At 51.6% G+C, this 16183-nt stretch overlaps 1 protein-coding gene across 3 annotated transcripts in view; it reads right to left on the reverse strand.

Moving 5' to 3' along the window:
- Nucleotides 1-16183, reverse strand: part of LIG1 (DNA ligase 1) — a 38638-nt gene that overhangs the window by 3409 nt on the left and 19046 nt on the right. For all 3 annotated transcript variants that reach the window (XM_084770111.1, XM_084770113.1, XM_084770112.1), the window contains exons 8-24: nucleotides 14695-14820; nucleotides 14509-14584; nucleotides 13361-13441; nucleotides 13077-13133; nucleotides 12392-12564; nucleotides 11567-11733; nucleotides 11102-11178; nucleotides 9857-9948; nucleotides 9549-9648; nucleotides 8367-8452; nucleotides 7623-7738; nucleotides 6418-6513; nucleotides 4546-4656; nucleotides 3996-4067; nucleotides 1620-1764; nucleotides 1380-1462; nucleotides 5-157 (exon numbers count right to left, since the gene is read on the reverse strand). In XM_084770111.1, coding sequence (XP_084626237.1) covers nucleotides 5-157; nucleotides 1380-1462; nucleotides 1620-1764; nucleotides 3996-4067; nucleotides 4546-4656; nucleotides 6418-6513; nucleotides 7623-7738; nucleotides 8367-8452; nucleotides 9549-9648; nucleotides 9857-9948; nucleotides 11102-11178; nucleotides 11567-11733; nucleotides 12392-12564; nucleotides 13077-13133; nucleotides 13361-13441; nucleotides 14509-14584; nucleotides 14695-14820 — 1811 coding nt within the window. The remainder of the gene's footprint in view (nucleotides 1-4; nucleotides 158-1379; nucleotides 1463-1619; nucleotides 1765-3995; nucleotides 4068-4545; nucleotides 4657-6417; nucleotides 6514-7622; nucleotides 7739-8366; nucleotides 8453-9548; nucleotides 9649-9856; nucleotides 9949-11101; nucleotides 11179-11566; nucleotides 11734-12391; nucleotides 12565-13076; nucleotides 13134-13360; nucleotides 13442-14508; nucleotides 14585-14694; nucleotides 14821-16183) is intronic.

The following is a 16183-nucleotide window of genomic DNA, read 5'->3' on the forward strand; positions in this document are numbered from 1 at the left end:
GGACCTTGCATATGGCCTGCAGCTCTTCGCTCTCCTCATCATAGGCAGCCAACAGGAAACCCCCATATCGGCCGGCCCGCTTGCCCCGGCCCAGGTAGGCACCAATCACCACGAGGTCCAGAGTGTCGCCCACACCATCAAGGTAGTCCTTCTTCAGCTGGAGGAGGGGAGTAAGGGATGAGAGGGGCAGAGGGCCAGTGGGAGCACTCTACTGAGGTTTGTCCTCGAGTGATGGAGAACTTTGAGGAAGGAAAGCATGGTGCATGGGGAAGCTGCAGGCAAACGGCCTTTTCAGCTTGAAGCAAAGCGAATGAGCTGGAGGAGTGTGAGGGGATCATCTTCTATCCTTCCAGGCTGAGCTGGAATCTGGATCCTCCTGCCTCAGCCTCCGGAGTGCTGGAGTCACAGTATGTACCACAGCCGGCTTTGGAGCCATTTTTTGCCCCTCTTTGCTACAGCGCCCACATAGTCAAGGTTAGCTCACTCCTTCATTCTTACCCATCTGTCCAAGAAACACTTACGAAGCACCAGCTGGCTGCCAGGCAGTGCTTAAGATTATGGGTACAAGAGTGAATTACTGCTAAGCAGGGAAGTTTTGCACACAATGAGCAGATTCTAAACAGGAGAAACAGAGCAAAGAGAAAATGCACAGGACTGGTTTGCCCAGCTCCCATGAGCCCCCATCTGTCATCTTGTACCACAAAACACTGGCCCCCATCCTCATTTTTGCCCAATCCTGTATCACCCTGGCTTATTCTCTATAAAGAAGCCAGCGGACCCCTGCAAAATGACAACAGGATTACAAGACTTCCTTCTGGCCTCCTGAAACCCAGTTTCATCTCACAGGGTTCCAGTGTTACCCAGCCTACAGCCTGCTACCTTAACCTCTCTGCTCACTGTGCCCTACAATACTGAGCCTACTCCACTTCTAGGCCACTGCGCCTGTGGCCCTTCCGCCCACCTCTTCCTGCTGTCTGCTGAACCCAGATTTCACTTCCAGACGACTTTTCTGAACTATCCAGGGACCTCCCAAAACCCTCCCAAGCTATGTTCTTTCCTCATGAGCTCATCACAGGCAGTTTGCTTTGGACACAATTCAGAAGCCTCTCCTTTGTACACCTCATGCGACAAGGACACACGCACAAGGGGCTTAAAGCCCTGGCTTGGCTTCCTCACCATGATACCCCTAAAGCTTAGTCTAGGCAGTTCACAGTGAGTGCCTGGAAGAGCCAATAACCACACTTTGCTGCAGGAAGACATCTGACTGGGGTAGAATCATATAAGGGGACCCCACGCTCCATTAGAAAGTGGCTGGAGATGCCGGTGCACAGTAGGGATAGACATCCACACTGGGAAGACCAGGCAGAGGCCAGAATCACCTTGAGCCAGTTGTGTGACCTCTTGGCGATCTCATAGGTGGCGTCAACATCCAGGGTCTTCACCATCAGGCCCTCACAGGAGTCTGTAGGAAACATGGAAGCCTGAGTAAGGAAGCAGCGGCTCACGAGGCATAAGCACGCAGGATTCCGGGCAAATCAAAGGGGACGGGAGGTGGGAACATGGTCAGCACAGGTTTCAGCAGAGCTTCAGACCCCGGAGAGAAGAGAAGTTGCACTCACCCTTCACCGACTGCTCCAAGAACTCGGCAATCTGCTCGATGTCCTTGGTGTCCAAGGAGGTGGCGAAGACAAACTCACCCTCCGTCTCCACAAAGTTCTCCCGGAGCAGCTGCCGCCGTCGAGACAGGGGTTGGCGAACCAGGGACTGTGAGGGAAAAAAAGTGCACAACACTGAGGAAACAAACACTGCAGGAGTCAAGAGCTGGACAGCATCCACAAGGGTCACTCATAATGATGTGGTTACAGAAAGCCTTGGAGAAGGAGGAGCCAGCAGCCAGCAGGGCAGCTATGTTAGAGCTTTAACTGCAGATGGAGGAAATCGGGGAAAGGCAGACCCCACAAGCACACTCAACTCAGAATTACCTAGTGGGGAGCCACCATCTTGCTGGGGCCAGAGTGGACATTTTGTGGAGTTATAATTTAGTTTGTATTCACTATTAGTTAGTTTGTTTATCATGTGTAGCTATGGGTGTGCCACAGCAGACATGTGCGAGTCAGATGATAATTCTTTGAGGTCGGCTGAAGCCAGGACAGGAGACTTGCCTGGCAAGCACTCTTACACACTGAATGCCATCTCATGGGCCCCCGTTCTTGTCATCTTTAACACCACCACTCAACACCATAGTTAGGACTATGAAGTTATAACACATTTCCAAGAGGAGCTTCCCTATACGAATGAGGGACTGGAAATCCCTTTCTAAATGAGAAACAGACTAGTCAGTGCAATGGTCCCTCAGTGTCTGCGAGAGCGGGTATGGGAGCCCTGCCCCAGATACCAAAGTTCACACATGCAAAGATCCCTTATAAACAATGGTGCATGCAGTAAGCTAGGTAGAGGGCAGTGCCTGCTTGCTAACTGGGGAGGCTGAGGCAGGATCACACACACACACACACACACACACACACACACACACACACACACTTTATACACAGAGACAAGACAGACAGAACCAGAGTGAGATGTCATCTACCCACAGGAAAGCTAGCCTCTGCTCCCTTTCCTTCTCTAAGACAGACTCATCTGCCTGGTGGAAACGATCTGCGCTCTGTGACTCAATTAGCCAGGACCGCATCAACCGACAGATCTCCCGAAGGCCCAGTGACAGACTCAAATCTGGACCAGGTACAGAGACTTGACTGGCACTGCCCAGACAGACAACATCAAGAGAGAGGCAGAAAGAAGGGGGCGAGAAAATGGGAGATCTCGTCACTCAGCCCAGCTCCCTAAGCACCCAAGATGAGTTCCCTCCAGGCTGAGGTGAGAATGATTTCTGGGACCCGAAGTGACCACTTTCAAACTTTTCAGTCCCAAGACCCTTTACAGGCTTTTTTGTTTGTTTTGTTTTTTTAGCAGACACTAAAGATATAACATAGGGTCTCATAAATACTAGGCACGCACTTTACTTCTGAGCCCCGGCACCTCCCTAGGGGATTCTAGGCAGGGGCTCTACCACTGAGCCGCGCCCCCAGCCCCTCACTGGGGGATTCTAGGCAGGGGCTCTACCACTGAGCCACGCCCCCAGCCTCTCACTGGAGGATTCTAGGCAGGGGCTCTACCACTGAGCCACGCCCCCAGCCCCTCACTGGGGGATTCTAGGCAGGGGTTCTACCACTGAGCTACGCCCCCAGCCCCTCACTGGGGGATTCTAGGCAGGGGCTCTACCACTGAGCCACGCCCCCACCCCTCACTGGAGGATTCTAGGCAGGGGCTCTACCACTGAGCCACACACCAACTTGTAAAAAAAAAAAAGCACTTGAGGACACTCTTCAAAGGGCTTCTATTTAGGGGGTGGGAGAGGAGACCATATTTCTTGATATTCACCATATCAGAAATTTGAAATTTAAAGAACAGTTGTTAATTCATTAAAAAACAGCACATCCAGTATGCCTAAATAGCATTTACCTTACCCTTTGTGCTCTGCAAATGGAGCTTGGGGCCTCAAGAGCAGCCAGGCAGGTATTCTAGTCCTGTGTTACACCTGCACACCTCCAAACACACCTCTACTTGAAATAAATAGTAAGAAGAGGGGCAATGGCTGAATGACAGTGTCCTGGCACTTTTGTTCTAAAGGACAGGGACTTGCTTTTCTCCATTGCTTCTGTAGGCACGGGAAGAAATATCTATTCCATACAGATGTGACGAGAAGAAAAGTCAACATCATAAAAATGTAAAACCACAAGAGGAGTCTTCAAAAACACCCTGTAAGGGGGCCTGTGGGCCACTAGCCTCCTGAGGCCATACTTAAAGAGAGCCACTGCCTGAGCATAACATCCCAGCTTAATGATGGGGCAGAAGCAGAAACAGAAGCCAGAGAGACAGTTCTAAACTCACTCCAACCCGCCACCCTGTGGGCCGCCTGTCAGTGCAGAACTTACCTCTCCATTGAGATAGATGAGGTCAAAGGCATACAAACACACCTGCACCTGTATCTCCGATGCATCAACCTCCTAGTTGGAATAGAATAAAGACCAGGTATAAGGGGAGGGGAAGTGGCATTCTGTGCCCTATCCCATCATGCCTCAGGCTTACCATTTCTCACTCCACCCCCCAGCTATGGTAACACTGCTAAGGAGGCAGCAATGCTAAGCCCTGAATAAGGACGATTTGCTGTACAGCCTCCCTTGCAGCTACTGCCACAATTCTAGCCAACTAAATATAAAGAGAAAGGCAACTGAGGTACAAGATATGTAACTTCCCCAATAAGACTTTCACAGTGAAATGACAGAAAAGGACCCTTCTCTTTCCTAACTGGGATCCTGGGATGAGGATGTGATGGCTGGGACAATGGGGGCCACTTTGCCAAAGCTAGTAGATGCACATCCAGATTCCCTCTGTCCCTTAGAGGACCAGGCAGGACCCAAAGTCAGGACTGGGAGGAAAGTCAGAGTGCGGCACTACAGCAGGAAGTGGATGGGTTGATGCTACCTTGCGCTTGCGTGTGGTGAGCACTTGGAACGGCTGGATCTGCTTCTTTTCCCGGTCCCAAGCCACAGCCTCAGTGTCCAGAATGAAAGACGTGACTGAGGGGAGTTTAATCTGCAAAGTGAGGGAAGCGGGCCAATGAATTCCTTTTCCCTCCCATTGCTCTCATGAACCACAGCTGACCAACTTCAGCAAGACACAGAAACATAGATCTTCCTGAGTCCTCACCAAGGCGTTCTAGCTCTCCTTACGGCTTGCCATTTGGCACCACAGACCACAGGCCACACAACGGCGGCCACAGAGGAACTTCCCTCTTCTCTTAACCACATTCAACTTCCCGTGAACCCAGTACTTCCCCTCTGAGCCAGAGTGTCTCCACCTCACCACACCCTGCCTCTGCCACCCTAAGTGCTGGTCTCCTATACTACACCGACCCCTGCAATAGTCTCTGGCCAGCATCCAGGGTGATTGTCACGAACCCTGATCATTGCCTCTGTACTTGCTGATAAAAATGGGTTTCCACTTCCCTGTGCTATGGAGAACTCTTCATCAGCCCCTGGTCCTCTCCCTCCCTGCCTAGTCCCCAGGCCTCTCTTTACTTCAGCACATCAGCTAGCTTGTGCCTCCAAGGGGCCGGTGTCTCACAGCACTGGGCCTCTGCATATGCTGTGCAATGCTTGCCTTCCTCCCTGCCCCCTTTCCAGTGGTTTGCCTTCCCTGGGAAACTTTCTTTTCCCTCACTGAAACACTGGTACAATGCATTTCACACTACAGAGCTAGCTATATATGGCTTAAGAGCACTGCTTTCTTGGCAATTCAAGAAAGTCCAATTCAAATCTACTTTTCCATCAGTCAGTGCTTGGGATTGAACATAGGGCCTTAGGTAGTACATGCCAGGCAAGCTTTCTTCCACTGAGCCACACCTCCAGCCTCTCATACACACGCAGGTGGATTGAAGGAAGGGGCTCTACCACTGAGCTGGGCCTTCATATACCCTCAGTAGGGGCAAGTGCCACACCCCCGGATTCTTATTGGTAAACTGTAGACCAGTGTTCTAACCACTAAGCAATATCCCAGCCAGTTACGGTTCTTATTCAGGGTCACAAATACTGGACCCTTCCCTCAGAGTCCATATTGCCTCTCTAGTGAAGGCAGCAAGCCCTGGCAATGGTACCAAAGGCTATGGCACACAGCAAATGCCCAATAAACACTTGCTGAGTGAATCAGCACCAAAGGCAACATGCTGCATAAGACCACTTCGAAGAAACAGCAAAACTAAGATGTGCTCAGTGGTTAAGAGCACTTGATGTTCTTGCAGAAGTCCTGGGTTTGATTCCTAACATCCTTAAGATGCAGAGAAACCCCTGACCCGAGGTCCAGCCCTGCTCTGCCTCTGAGCCGCTTGTAAAGCTCCAGCTGCTCACAGGCTGGGGGCATTCAGGTCCTCTCAGCCTCACCACTGGACAGACTCCAGCCTAATCCAGGATCCTACCAAGGATGTTCATGGGAACCTGTGTTAGACAATAGTCACAAACTGAAGTCAGTGGGAAGAGGGGGGAAGCGGTCCAAGAAAGCGTTAGCTTCCCCAGTGGGCTAGATGAGACATAGCCTAGAACCCTCTTTCCTTTTGTTTCTGCCTGGAAGTGTGCCGGCTATGAGGAGACTAGACTGGGGATGAAAAGCTAGCCAACCAAGGACAGTGGAGTCAGAACAGCCTTGGATTACCTGCCCCCAGACTGGAGAAATAAGCAACATCTCCTCAGGCCAGGCTGAAGCAAGTCTGTTATACACAGCAGCACATCTGCCAGTCTCACCTCCACTGCACCAGGTTGGTACAGAGGGGTCCGTACCACAGCCCAGCAGGCAGATGCTCACCTTGGGGATGCGGCTGATGATGTCAGGATACTTTCCTGTGTTGTCCTCCTGGTTCCTGCTGAAAATCTTCACCTCTCCGCTTTCCAGAGCGTGGATCTACCGTGACAAGGGAGGGCAAGGAAGTCAGGAAAATCCTTCCTGTGCGTCATTGTCTTCAGAACCCACCGTCACTCACAGGGTTGGGAAGCTCAAAGAGCTGCTACACAGATCTGAGCAAATCACCTCAAGTTTCCTGGTACCTGTAACCTGGGTGTGCTGTCCACCATCTTTTGCTTTTCTGGGGTTTTTAAAAAACCCTTATTTAGTGTGTGTGTGTGTGTGTGTGTGTGTGTGTGTGTGTGTGTGTGTCAAATAAGGTTTACTAGTCTCTGAGTGTGGAGCTCAGAGGACAATCTGAAGGAGTCACTTCTCTCTTTCCACCACGTGGTTCCTGGAAATGGAACTCAGGTCCTCCAGCTTGATAAACACCTTTGCTCACTGAGCCATCCCACCAGCCTGGTGCCTGCCTTTATAATTTCTGTCTTCCCAGTCCCCTGCCCCACTGTATCTGAAAGCTGATCCATCTGCTGAGCGAGACACGGACCTGTCTGAATGAGCTATGCTACTAGCTTCTACTGTTGGCCTAGTTGTTTGGTCACAGAGTTTGAACAGGGCTATATATATGCCATCTCATATGTACAACTTTAGCGTATATATGCATGCATGTTTAAAACCATGCCCACTATTAGAAACTGTTTTTTTTTTATTGTCTTCTCAGCATTATTCTAGAGTCACTGTTGAGGTTGTGCATGTGGAATCCACAGCTGTGACTGCCTCAAAGCCCCAGATACCACGCACCTTGTGTGCTACCCTTCCTTGTGGGATAAATACCAAGCTAGTCCCAAATCCCACCAACGTAGAAGACCCCATACCACTTCCCCAGGACCAAGGCCCTGGGTCACAGGAGGCACATGCCTGTCACTACACGAAGGGTCACACAGAGGCCACCCACAGTGGCCACCTCAATACATTTTGCACTCAGTCAGCACCAGGGGAGTCAGGATCTCCTAGTGCCCTTTCTGTAGATCAGAACTTCTGGCAATCCCACTCTGCCATAGGCTGGAGGTGACGGGTACTGCACTCACTGAACAGAGGGGAGATTCAAGCCAATGAGAGGACTGTACTAAGTACCCTCCTCATACAGGAAGGGCTATACCTGCCCATACCTGTGCCCGCTGCCCATCGTATTTATACTCGCAGGTGAAATCCATCTCCTCGAAGCGTTTCAGGACCTCACCAACACCCCGAGTGGGATGGGCCAGCATTGGTTTGAGAGGAACCCCTGGGAGGGAAGAAAGCAAGTTAGGGGGGGCTCGGCAGAGGGAAGGAGGTGGATCAAGGAATTAAGAGGAACAGGCAAAGGCTACCAATGTGCCTAGGATCTACTACTCTTTTTCTCCTGCCATCATGTAAGGGAGAGGACCACCCACATCCCAGAAGAAACACTTGAGTCCCACACCAGCCTCTCTGGAAGCTAGCAAAGGCCATAAATGGACACAGGAGTAACAGGAGCAGTACGTGGTCACAACAGTCACTTCCTTTACAAGCAGCATTATCTCCCCTCTTTCCCTGATCATAGAAGTTTCAAGATTGCTGAAGAACAAGATAGAAGGGACCCAGGTCCCTGAGGTTTCCTGTATGACCACTAGAACACAGCCACATGCTGCCATGGCTGCCTGCCTTGTTCTCAATACATATGTGCACGACAAATTCTCTGTGGCCAAGGCACTGCCTTCTGGAGAATCTTTGCTGCCGCAGCCCATACCCACCCCAGTTCATAACGGAGAGCTCAGAGAAAAAGGTAAGGGCCTCAGCAAAGGACACAAGCACGCAGACGCTGTCTGGGTGCAGCTGCTCACACCACTCCGTTGAGGACAGTGGCCCAGTCTCAAGGACCCATAGCGTGGTACCTGGGCTCAGCCTGCAGTGCTCAGGGAGATGTTCCAGGCCATGTTCCAGCAGCGCAGGAATGATTCGATCCAGGTCAGGCACCTCACTAGGGAGGGGTTGGAGAGAAGAGAGCAAGATGACAAGGCCTTTTATTTTCTTCCATGGTGCTGGGAGAGGGTGTAGAACCCAGGGCCTTGGACATATGAAGGAAATGTTCTGCCGCTGGGCCACACCCCTAGCCCAGAGGGGGATGAATCTAGGCAGGCACTGGTAAATTCTAGGTGGTGGATTCCAGGCAAGCATGCTCTCCGCCCCTCACTGCTGAATTCTAGGCAAGCACTCAACTGCTAAGCCCACTCCTTGATTTAGTAAGACAGGCTCTTGCTACATACTCCAAATTGGCACAGAACTTGAGATCCTAAGTGTGTACTGAGATTTGAGGTGTATACCACCACACCCAGGCCATGGAGGGTCTTTCTAGAACTCTCCTAACTTGAAAACTCCACCGTCTACATACAAGTAAAAAGGTCCCTCAGCTCATGCCAGACGATTCCTGAACACCTGTGCTTAACTCTGTGACCATGTCCCTAACACCTGTCTGTCACTATAGTGTCCTGTCACTATGTGCCCCACTCTCAGTCACCGTTCATTATGCTAATTGTCCCCCTTAGTGTGCATCCTGCAGCACCCCTCTCTTATGTCCCAAGCAGTGACTGTGCCCCACTCAAGGCTATTGGTGACTTATTCAGCTATTCTGGGACAGGGCGAAGTAGACTGAACAGAGCTTGGGAGATGGTGGAGCCTGTAGACGCTGAGCCATTGGGAGACCTGTAAGAAACTCACTACTATGTGCCAGTACCCAGAGCAGTCAGGCCCTGATCAGGTGTCTTGGGGACACGTGTGAACTGCTCATTACTAGGTGAGTTGCTGGCCAAAGTCCCTCCATGTAGCTCACTATAGAGTTCTAATCCTCTCTATGCGTAACATCTATTTTGAGTAGTCAGGAGCCTTTTTCTCCGGGTCCCTTAAGATTTTTATTGAAACTCTGGGCATCTTGTGCCTCCTGCTCTCCCATGCTATGTCTGCCTCTAACTGTTCACAATCCAGCAGCATGCTTGCCTAGATCACAGTCCCTTGTATTTACCGCCCCCTGTCAGTCACTCACATGCTGGCCAGCACTCTGGCCCAACCCTGCGTCTCACCAGAAGGTCTGCTTCAGTATCATGCCTTGTTCTTCCAACCACATCTTTCTGGCCTCTGCTGTCTTGCCCTTCCCAGCATCCACCACGGCTGGAGGAAACTCTATGAAAAGACCCACCAGCAGCTTAGTAATGAGCAAAACCCCTCAGATATTCAAGGGTCCAGGGTCACAGAGGGCAGTGTATGCATGTGACAGGGCAAGGAACGGGGCAGGCTGCCCAGGAGCATGCTCAGATGAGAACAGGACAACAGATGGAGAAGAGACCCTGGGAACACAGTGATGGGAAGAAACTGTGCCAGAGCTTCTTACCTTGGCCAGGGGGTGTGAGGCTCACAGCCTGGGCAAGTGCAGCCAATACCGACTGCTCAGCCAGCCCAAGGCGCAGCCGCCCACTTAGGGACCTGAGGACAGAGCAGCAGGTGTGAGCTGGCTGACCGCTCCCATCTTCCCCTCCACGCTTCACCTGCTCCTGTCTCCCCAACTTCCACCTTTTGTGGAACCTCTTCAATATCTAGACAGTCTTCGGAGCCTCAAAGGGACCCCCCAAGATATCACATAACCCCTAAATGACAAGAAAACTGAGGCCAACCAGGAACGCCCATGGCCAGTGGCCATCGGGAGACAGAAGCAAAAATCTCACAGGTGAGAGGGAAGGGGCTTGAGGAGGAGGGCAAGTCACAGTCAAAAGCCAAAACAAAAACTTGACCCGTGACAGTCAGAAACCTAACCCGGCCTAGGCTGTGCTTCACGCCAGGGACTGTACAGGTAGCTAAGGAGCCTGCATCCCCGCCTCTATCAGCTGCCGTGAGGATGATGGGAGCTACCTCACAGGGTGGCTAGAAGACTTGACGGCATCAAACAGTAGGTACAGGGCAAAGCACCTAAAAACCTGCTTCAAAGTACACTTCAAGAGAGGTCAGTGGCTTTTCTTCCACTGTCATGACAACTCTGTGCTGAACTCAGGCCAAGGCAAACATCAGTAATCAAATCAAAGAATTTACCCTTGAACGCCAGGATCCGTCTCTAGGCAGCATCACCAAGAAACGGCAGTTAGCCCATGACAGAAAGTTATTATGGTTTGGTACGAAATGTTCTCTACAGGCAAACATTTTAAATGTTTGTCCATGGCTGGTGGTACTATTTTGGGAGGCTGAGGAAACTTCAGGAAATGGAGAGTACCCAAAGGTAGCAAGGTAACAGGTCACTGTGTAGGAGGTTATACATCCCTTGGTTCTTACTCTGTTTCCTGGTCTGCTGATATGAGGAGCCTCACACATGGACTCCTGCTGCCACAAACGCCACCCCCACCATGCCTTCCCCACACAATGAGCCCAAACCGGCTAACCATGGGCTAAAGTATTCCTTTCCTCCATCAGGCAGTTTAGCCACGATAATGTGCAAGTAACTAACAAAAGTAACAATGGAAGGTCACAGTGGGGTCAGGTTAGCACTTTTCTCATGAGAAGGCAGTCAGGGTGTTAGCAGTGTCTGGAGCTGCCAGTGCTCACCAGCTAGGCCCACATGCCTCCCGAGACTCATGAGCCCCATGGTTACCTGGCAATGAAGCGGGCTTCCGAGTGGCGGCAGGCAACAAAAAGGCCCTTGATGATGTCCATCTTCTTGGCCATGGACTGGACAAAGTAAAGAACAGGCAAGGACCCATCAGAGGAGAAACCAGACACTTTACAGCTTTGAAAAAGATGCCGCTGCCGCCACTGCCACCACCACCACCACCACCACCACCAGCGCCACCACCACCACCTGCTGTAGCCTCTGGCTCTGAGAGCAGTGACAGTGAGCTAGCTCTCTCTGCCTCTCTCCTTTATCCAAGAGTCTTGACCCCCAAGACGCATGACATTAGGTGCTAGCGTCTCCAGAGAATGGGAAGAGACATTGCGAACCGCACAGCAGAAACAAACACTCAGCTCCCAATAGTCAAGGCACACAGTCCCCACCACATGCTTTGTTTTAGGTCACAGGACATCTGGGTGCTGGGGTGAGGCAGCCTGCTCCACTTACAGAACTGCCAGCGAGCCGGGCAATGTCACAGAATTTGGTAAAGACTCCCGAGGTGGTGAGTGGAGGTGGGGGTAGCATGAGTCTCTGAGTGCTGCGGCTGTTCTCGGCCACCAGCCCCACATCACCCTTCTCAGCTACCTCAGCCCGGACCGACTCCAGCTGACGACCTTGACAGAGGACACAGTGGGAAAGGAGAGGGGAAGGACATTGCAGCTCCCTGTCTCCTTTCACTGGATGGATGTTTCTCCAGCTATCTGTGCTTGTAGGACCCCTCCACCTCTTTTCTACAGACTGCTTCCTTGATACAACTAGAAAATGCCTGTTGCCGCTATGACAGTGTAAGAAGACAAAGCAACAGTCACTGAGAGGAAGGCAAGCAGCCTGGTGAGCATGCCGACTGGGGGTTTATGTAAGTGGAACGGAAATCCATGGGATGATGGGATGCCGCCAACGGAAGTGGAGAGGGCTGCCCGTACAATCCTTAGTTGGTCTCTAACAGTCTCCAGCCTCTTGTTTATTTGTTTCTGTTGGTCTACCTTTCAAAAATAGCGATTGCAATATGAGGTGTGCCTTGACCTTGCTTATGCTCCAAACCAGAGCCCTGTCATGAGGTAAGAGCAGGAGACTGACAAGATGGACAAACAGGCAGTCAAGACAACTCAACTGTGCCTTTCCTCACCTCTCCTCTCCATCCCGCCCTGTACTGCCCAGACCTTGAAAATCTGGCCCTGTCAAGTACTCTTCCCCACTGGCCTTGATCCCTCCCCCACACGCAACTTTTTTCCCAACCTCCCTCTTGTGCCCCCTCTTGTCGGTCCCTCTTACCTGTAGCCTGGGCAACTGCTTTGAGAAGAACACCGTCACCAACACCCAGCTCTAGTCCCTGCTGAGGTGGTCCGAGGCGGTTGAGGCTGAGGTAGAGGACAGGGAGCAGGTCTGGAGGTGACAGGGCCACCACAGAGCGCAGCAGGTTGCTTAGTGTCTCCACCATCTTGAGCCTGGAAGAAAGGGCCAAGGTGTCTCCACCTATCTCAAGGTCAGTCGAGTGTAGGGTCCCAGGAAGTGAGGGGGATAAATGAAAGGAATAAGAGAAAGGGGAGTGACGAAGAGCCAAGGAATAATGACAGCTTCCCTGTGGAAAGGAGACTGGAAAAAATGACAAAGAAGATGGTGGTAATCACTAACAAACAACAGCAGCCATGCCCAGACACCTCCTCAAGAAGACATTGGTTTTAACCTCTTCCACCATTTAACTGATGGATGCTTGGGCCCACTCTGAGACAGGTGACCTTATTACCCAAGTTTACAGGTGAGAAAACAGACTTGCCCAAGGTCAGGAAGCTAAGAAGCATCAGGCTAGGGTTCAGGCCAAGGCCCTCCACACACCAGACACTGAAAACGACGGACAGTGACCGTGAAGACATGAGGAAAGACTACAGGGCACAAGGGAACACACAATGTCATGCTCAGAACAGAGCCACAGAGCACCAGCCCCCCGTGCACTAATTACCGAGCAGAAACCTCCTCAATCTTCTCAAATGTCCGGGCCACAGCGAGAAAAGGGACCCTTGGAAAGGAAAAGAGATATGTGAACCACTTGAATAAGCCAGAACATCCTGTATCCATCCTGCCCCTTTTTACACCCTCCTGGGGTTATAAATGCAGAGACAATGATCCACTATCCCTTTCCATGGTGCTGTGTTCCCTAAACAGGGATGGGAGAGATGTCACAGCTCTTCCAAAAGAGGCCAAAGTGACAGCCTCCCACAGTCCCAGGGAAGGCCAACTCCTTACTTCTGGCCATGTTTCCAGCAGGCATCTTCAACGGGATGGTAGTTACTCTTGGAAGGATTATACTTCGTTGGATCCAGGGTTCTGTGAAGGCAAAGGGAAGAGGAGACTGGGTAACTCTGAGTCTAAGAAGTTATTCCTACTGTGTGCTGGACCTAGCTCACAAAGCCAGAGGCCACCACACTTCCATCTCCTTCCTCACTGGTAGAGTCTAGGCAGGAGTTTTATCATGTCTCTAGCCCCTCACTGGGAGATTCTAGGCAGGGGTCTACTACCCAGCCACACCCCCAAGCCTCTCACTAGGGAATTCCAGGCAGGTGTCTATCACTGAGCCACACTCCCAACCCCTCACTGGGGTATTTTAGACAGGTACTCTACCACTGAGCCGTGCCCTAAGGCCCTCACTTGGTGATTCTAGACAAGTCCTTTACCACTGAGACACAACCCAGCCTACGTAGGGTGTTCAGTAAGGCAAGATGGAGTCTGATCCCATTACTTTATAGGATGTTTATCCACTATCCATTCAACAAATCTTGTGTTCATAACCGATGATGTAAGAGTGACCTATTCACAATAAAACTGTCTTTTAGCAGCCTATGCAGAGTCCCAAAACTCTAATCCACAGTCATTATCAGGAAATATAAGCAGCTCCACATGATCCACACCCAGGGCTGGCACAGAGGCCCTCACGAGATCTCAGTGCAGGTGCTTGCTGTTTCCAGAACATGTGCTCAGTCTGATAAGCTCAACTATGGTGGAATCAGAGTGCTAAGGGAGTGCTGAGTGGGACCAGTGGACAAAGAGGCTTAAGATTTTGTCCTAGAAATAATGCAGAACCACTGTAGGCAGGTGGGTCAGGTAAGGGATGAGAATTATTACCACGGTTACCTTGTTATATGCCCCTAGCCCTTTGGGGGGTCAGACCGGAGGCTGTAGGTCAGGCAAGAGACCAAGCAATCAATGCGTACGCAAACTCTATCTATCCCTGAGCACACCCCAAGGCTTTTGCAACAGGGATCAGAAGCGTCTAAAACACTGACCTATGGCCAAGCCCTGCAAGAGGAAGAAGCCCATGCGAGGGAGGAGTCATGCGCATGCGCATGGAGGAGGGAATGTGCTAGGATAGTTCTCAGACCTGGGCACCGACTCACCCCTTGCTCTCTTCCTTCCTTGGAGTACCAGACTCTTCTTGTTTCACTTCAGCTTTCACTGCTGGCTTCCGGGGGGCTGCAAGGGAAGACAGAAAGTAGAGACCTACTCCTCATAGGCCTCACATCCCACGCCTTGTCCAGCCAGCATTGCCTGAGCAGAGGGACAAAGAGGAGAGAGGTGCTCACTGAAGAAGCTGCTGAGTGTCTTGGCACCTCTGGCAGGAGGCTTGCTCTGCTCCTCTTCCTGAGGCTCCTGTTTCACTCTGGCCTTACACGCTGGTATGTTCTCTGTCTTTGTCAGGGTCACTGACTCTGAAGTGAGAGAAGGTAGATGGTGATACACTCACTGTGCCCTGTATGTGGAAAGTGGAGCAATTCCAACCCTTCTCCTGCTGTGTAAATTCTGGGGCTCAAGTTCATTCCTCGGTCTTAATGAAAACACAGTTGACACTGGGCCAGAAACGGAAGACTTAGGAATGGTAGTCAAAAGAAACCTTAGCACCCAGCTGGGTGGCATCAGCCTGAAGTACCAGCTACTCAGGACACTAAGGCAGAGGAATCACAAAACTACACAGCCACCCTAGACCTCACAGTAAAGATTCTGTCTCAGACAAACAAACAAACAAGAGTCAGAGCTGGGTGTATGGCTCAGTGGTGGACCCCCTGCCTAGAATCCCCCAGTGAGGGGCTGGGGTGTGGCTCAGAGGTAGGGCCCCTGCCTAGAATCCTCCAGTGAGGGGCTGCGGGCGTGGCTCAGTGGTAGAGCCCCTGCCTAGAATCCCCCAGTAAGGGACTGGGGGTGTGGCTCAGTGGTAGAGCCCCTGCCTAGAATCCCCCAGTGAGGGACTGGAGGCGTGGCTCAGTGGTAGAGCCCCTGCCTAGAATCCCCCAGTGAGGGACTAGAGGCGTGGCTCAGTGGTAGAGCCCCTGCCTAGAACCCCCCAGTGAGGGGCTGGGGCGTGGCTCAGTGGTAGAGCCCCTGCCTAGAATCCCCCAGTAAGGGACTGGGGGTGTGGCTCAGAGGTAGAGCCCCTGCCTAGAATCCCCCAGTGAGGGACTGGAGCCGGGGCTCAGAGGTAGAGCCCCTGCCTAGAATCCCCCAGTGAGGGGCTGGGGGCATGTCTCAGTGGTAGAGCCCCTGCCTAATAGACTCCTCCAGTGGGGCCTAGGGGTGTGCTCAGTAGCAAAGCACCTGCCTAGAACCCACTAGTGAGAGGACTGAGATGCGGCAGTATTAAACATTTTCCTAGAAATGTGTCTGGCTCTGGGTTCCTCCACCACCACCACCATATCTCTCTCTCTCTCTCTCTCTCTCTCTCTCTCTCTCTCTCTCTCTCTCTCACACACACACACACACACACACACACACACACACACACACTCTCTCTCTCTCTCTCTCTCTCTCTCTCTCTCTTACCATGATGCGAAAAAGAATACCACAGTACCATTTTTCTTGCACTTGAAGAAAACCAGATACAAGTATGTGCCTATAACTGTCCCTGCCAATGTCACCTATGATACAGGGTCTCAAGGGTACCAGGGAACAGAAGCCGCACCTGACCTGTAAGGAGCACTCCCACTTCTGAATCCTGTAACTAAGATTAGATGGCACACTTAATAAACACCTTCTCAGTTTGTTGTATCTGATGGCACCTATGATATCTAAAAGCACTTT

This window comes from Acomys minous (assembly GCF_964271855.1).
Source record: "Acomys minous genome assembly, chromosome: 20".
Taxonomy (NCBI): Eukaryota; Metazoa; Chordata; class Mammalia; order Rodentia; family Muridae; genus Acomys; species Acomys minous.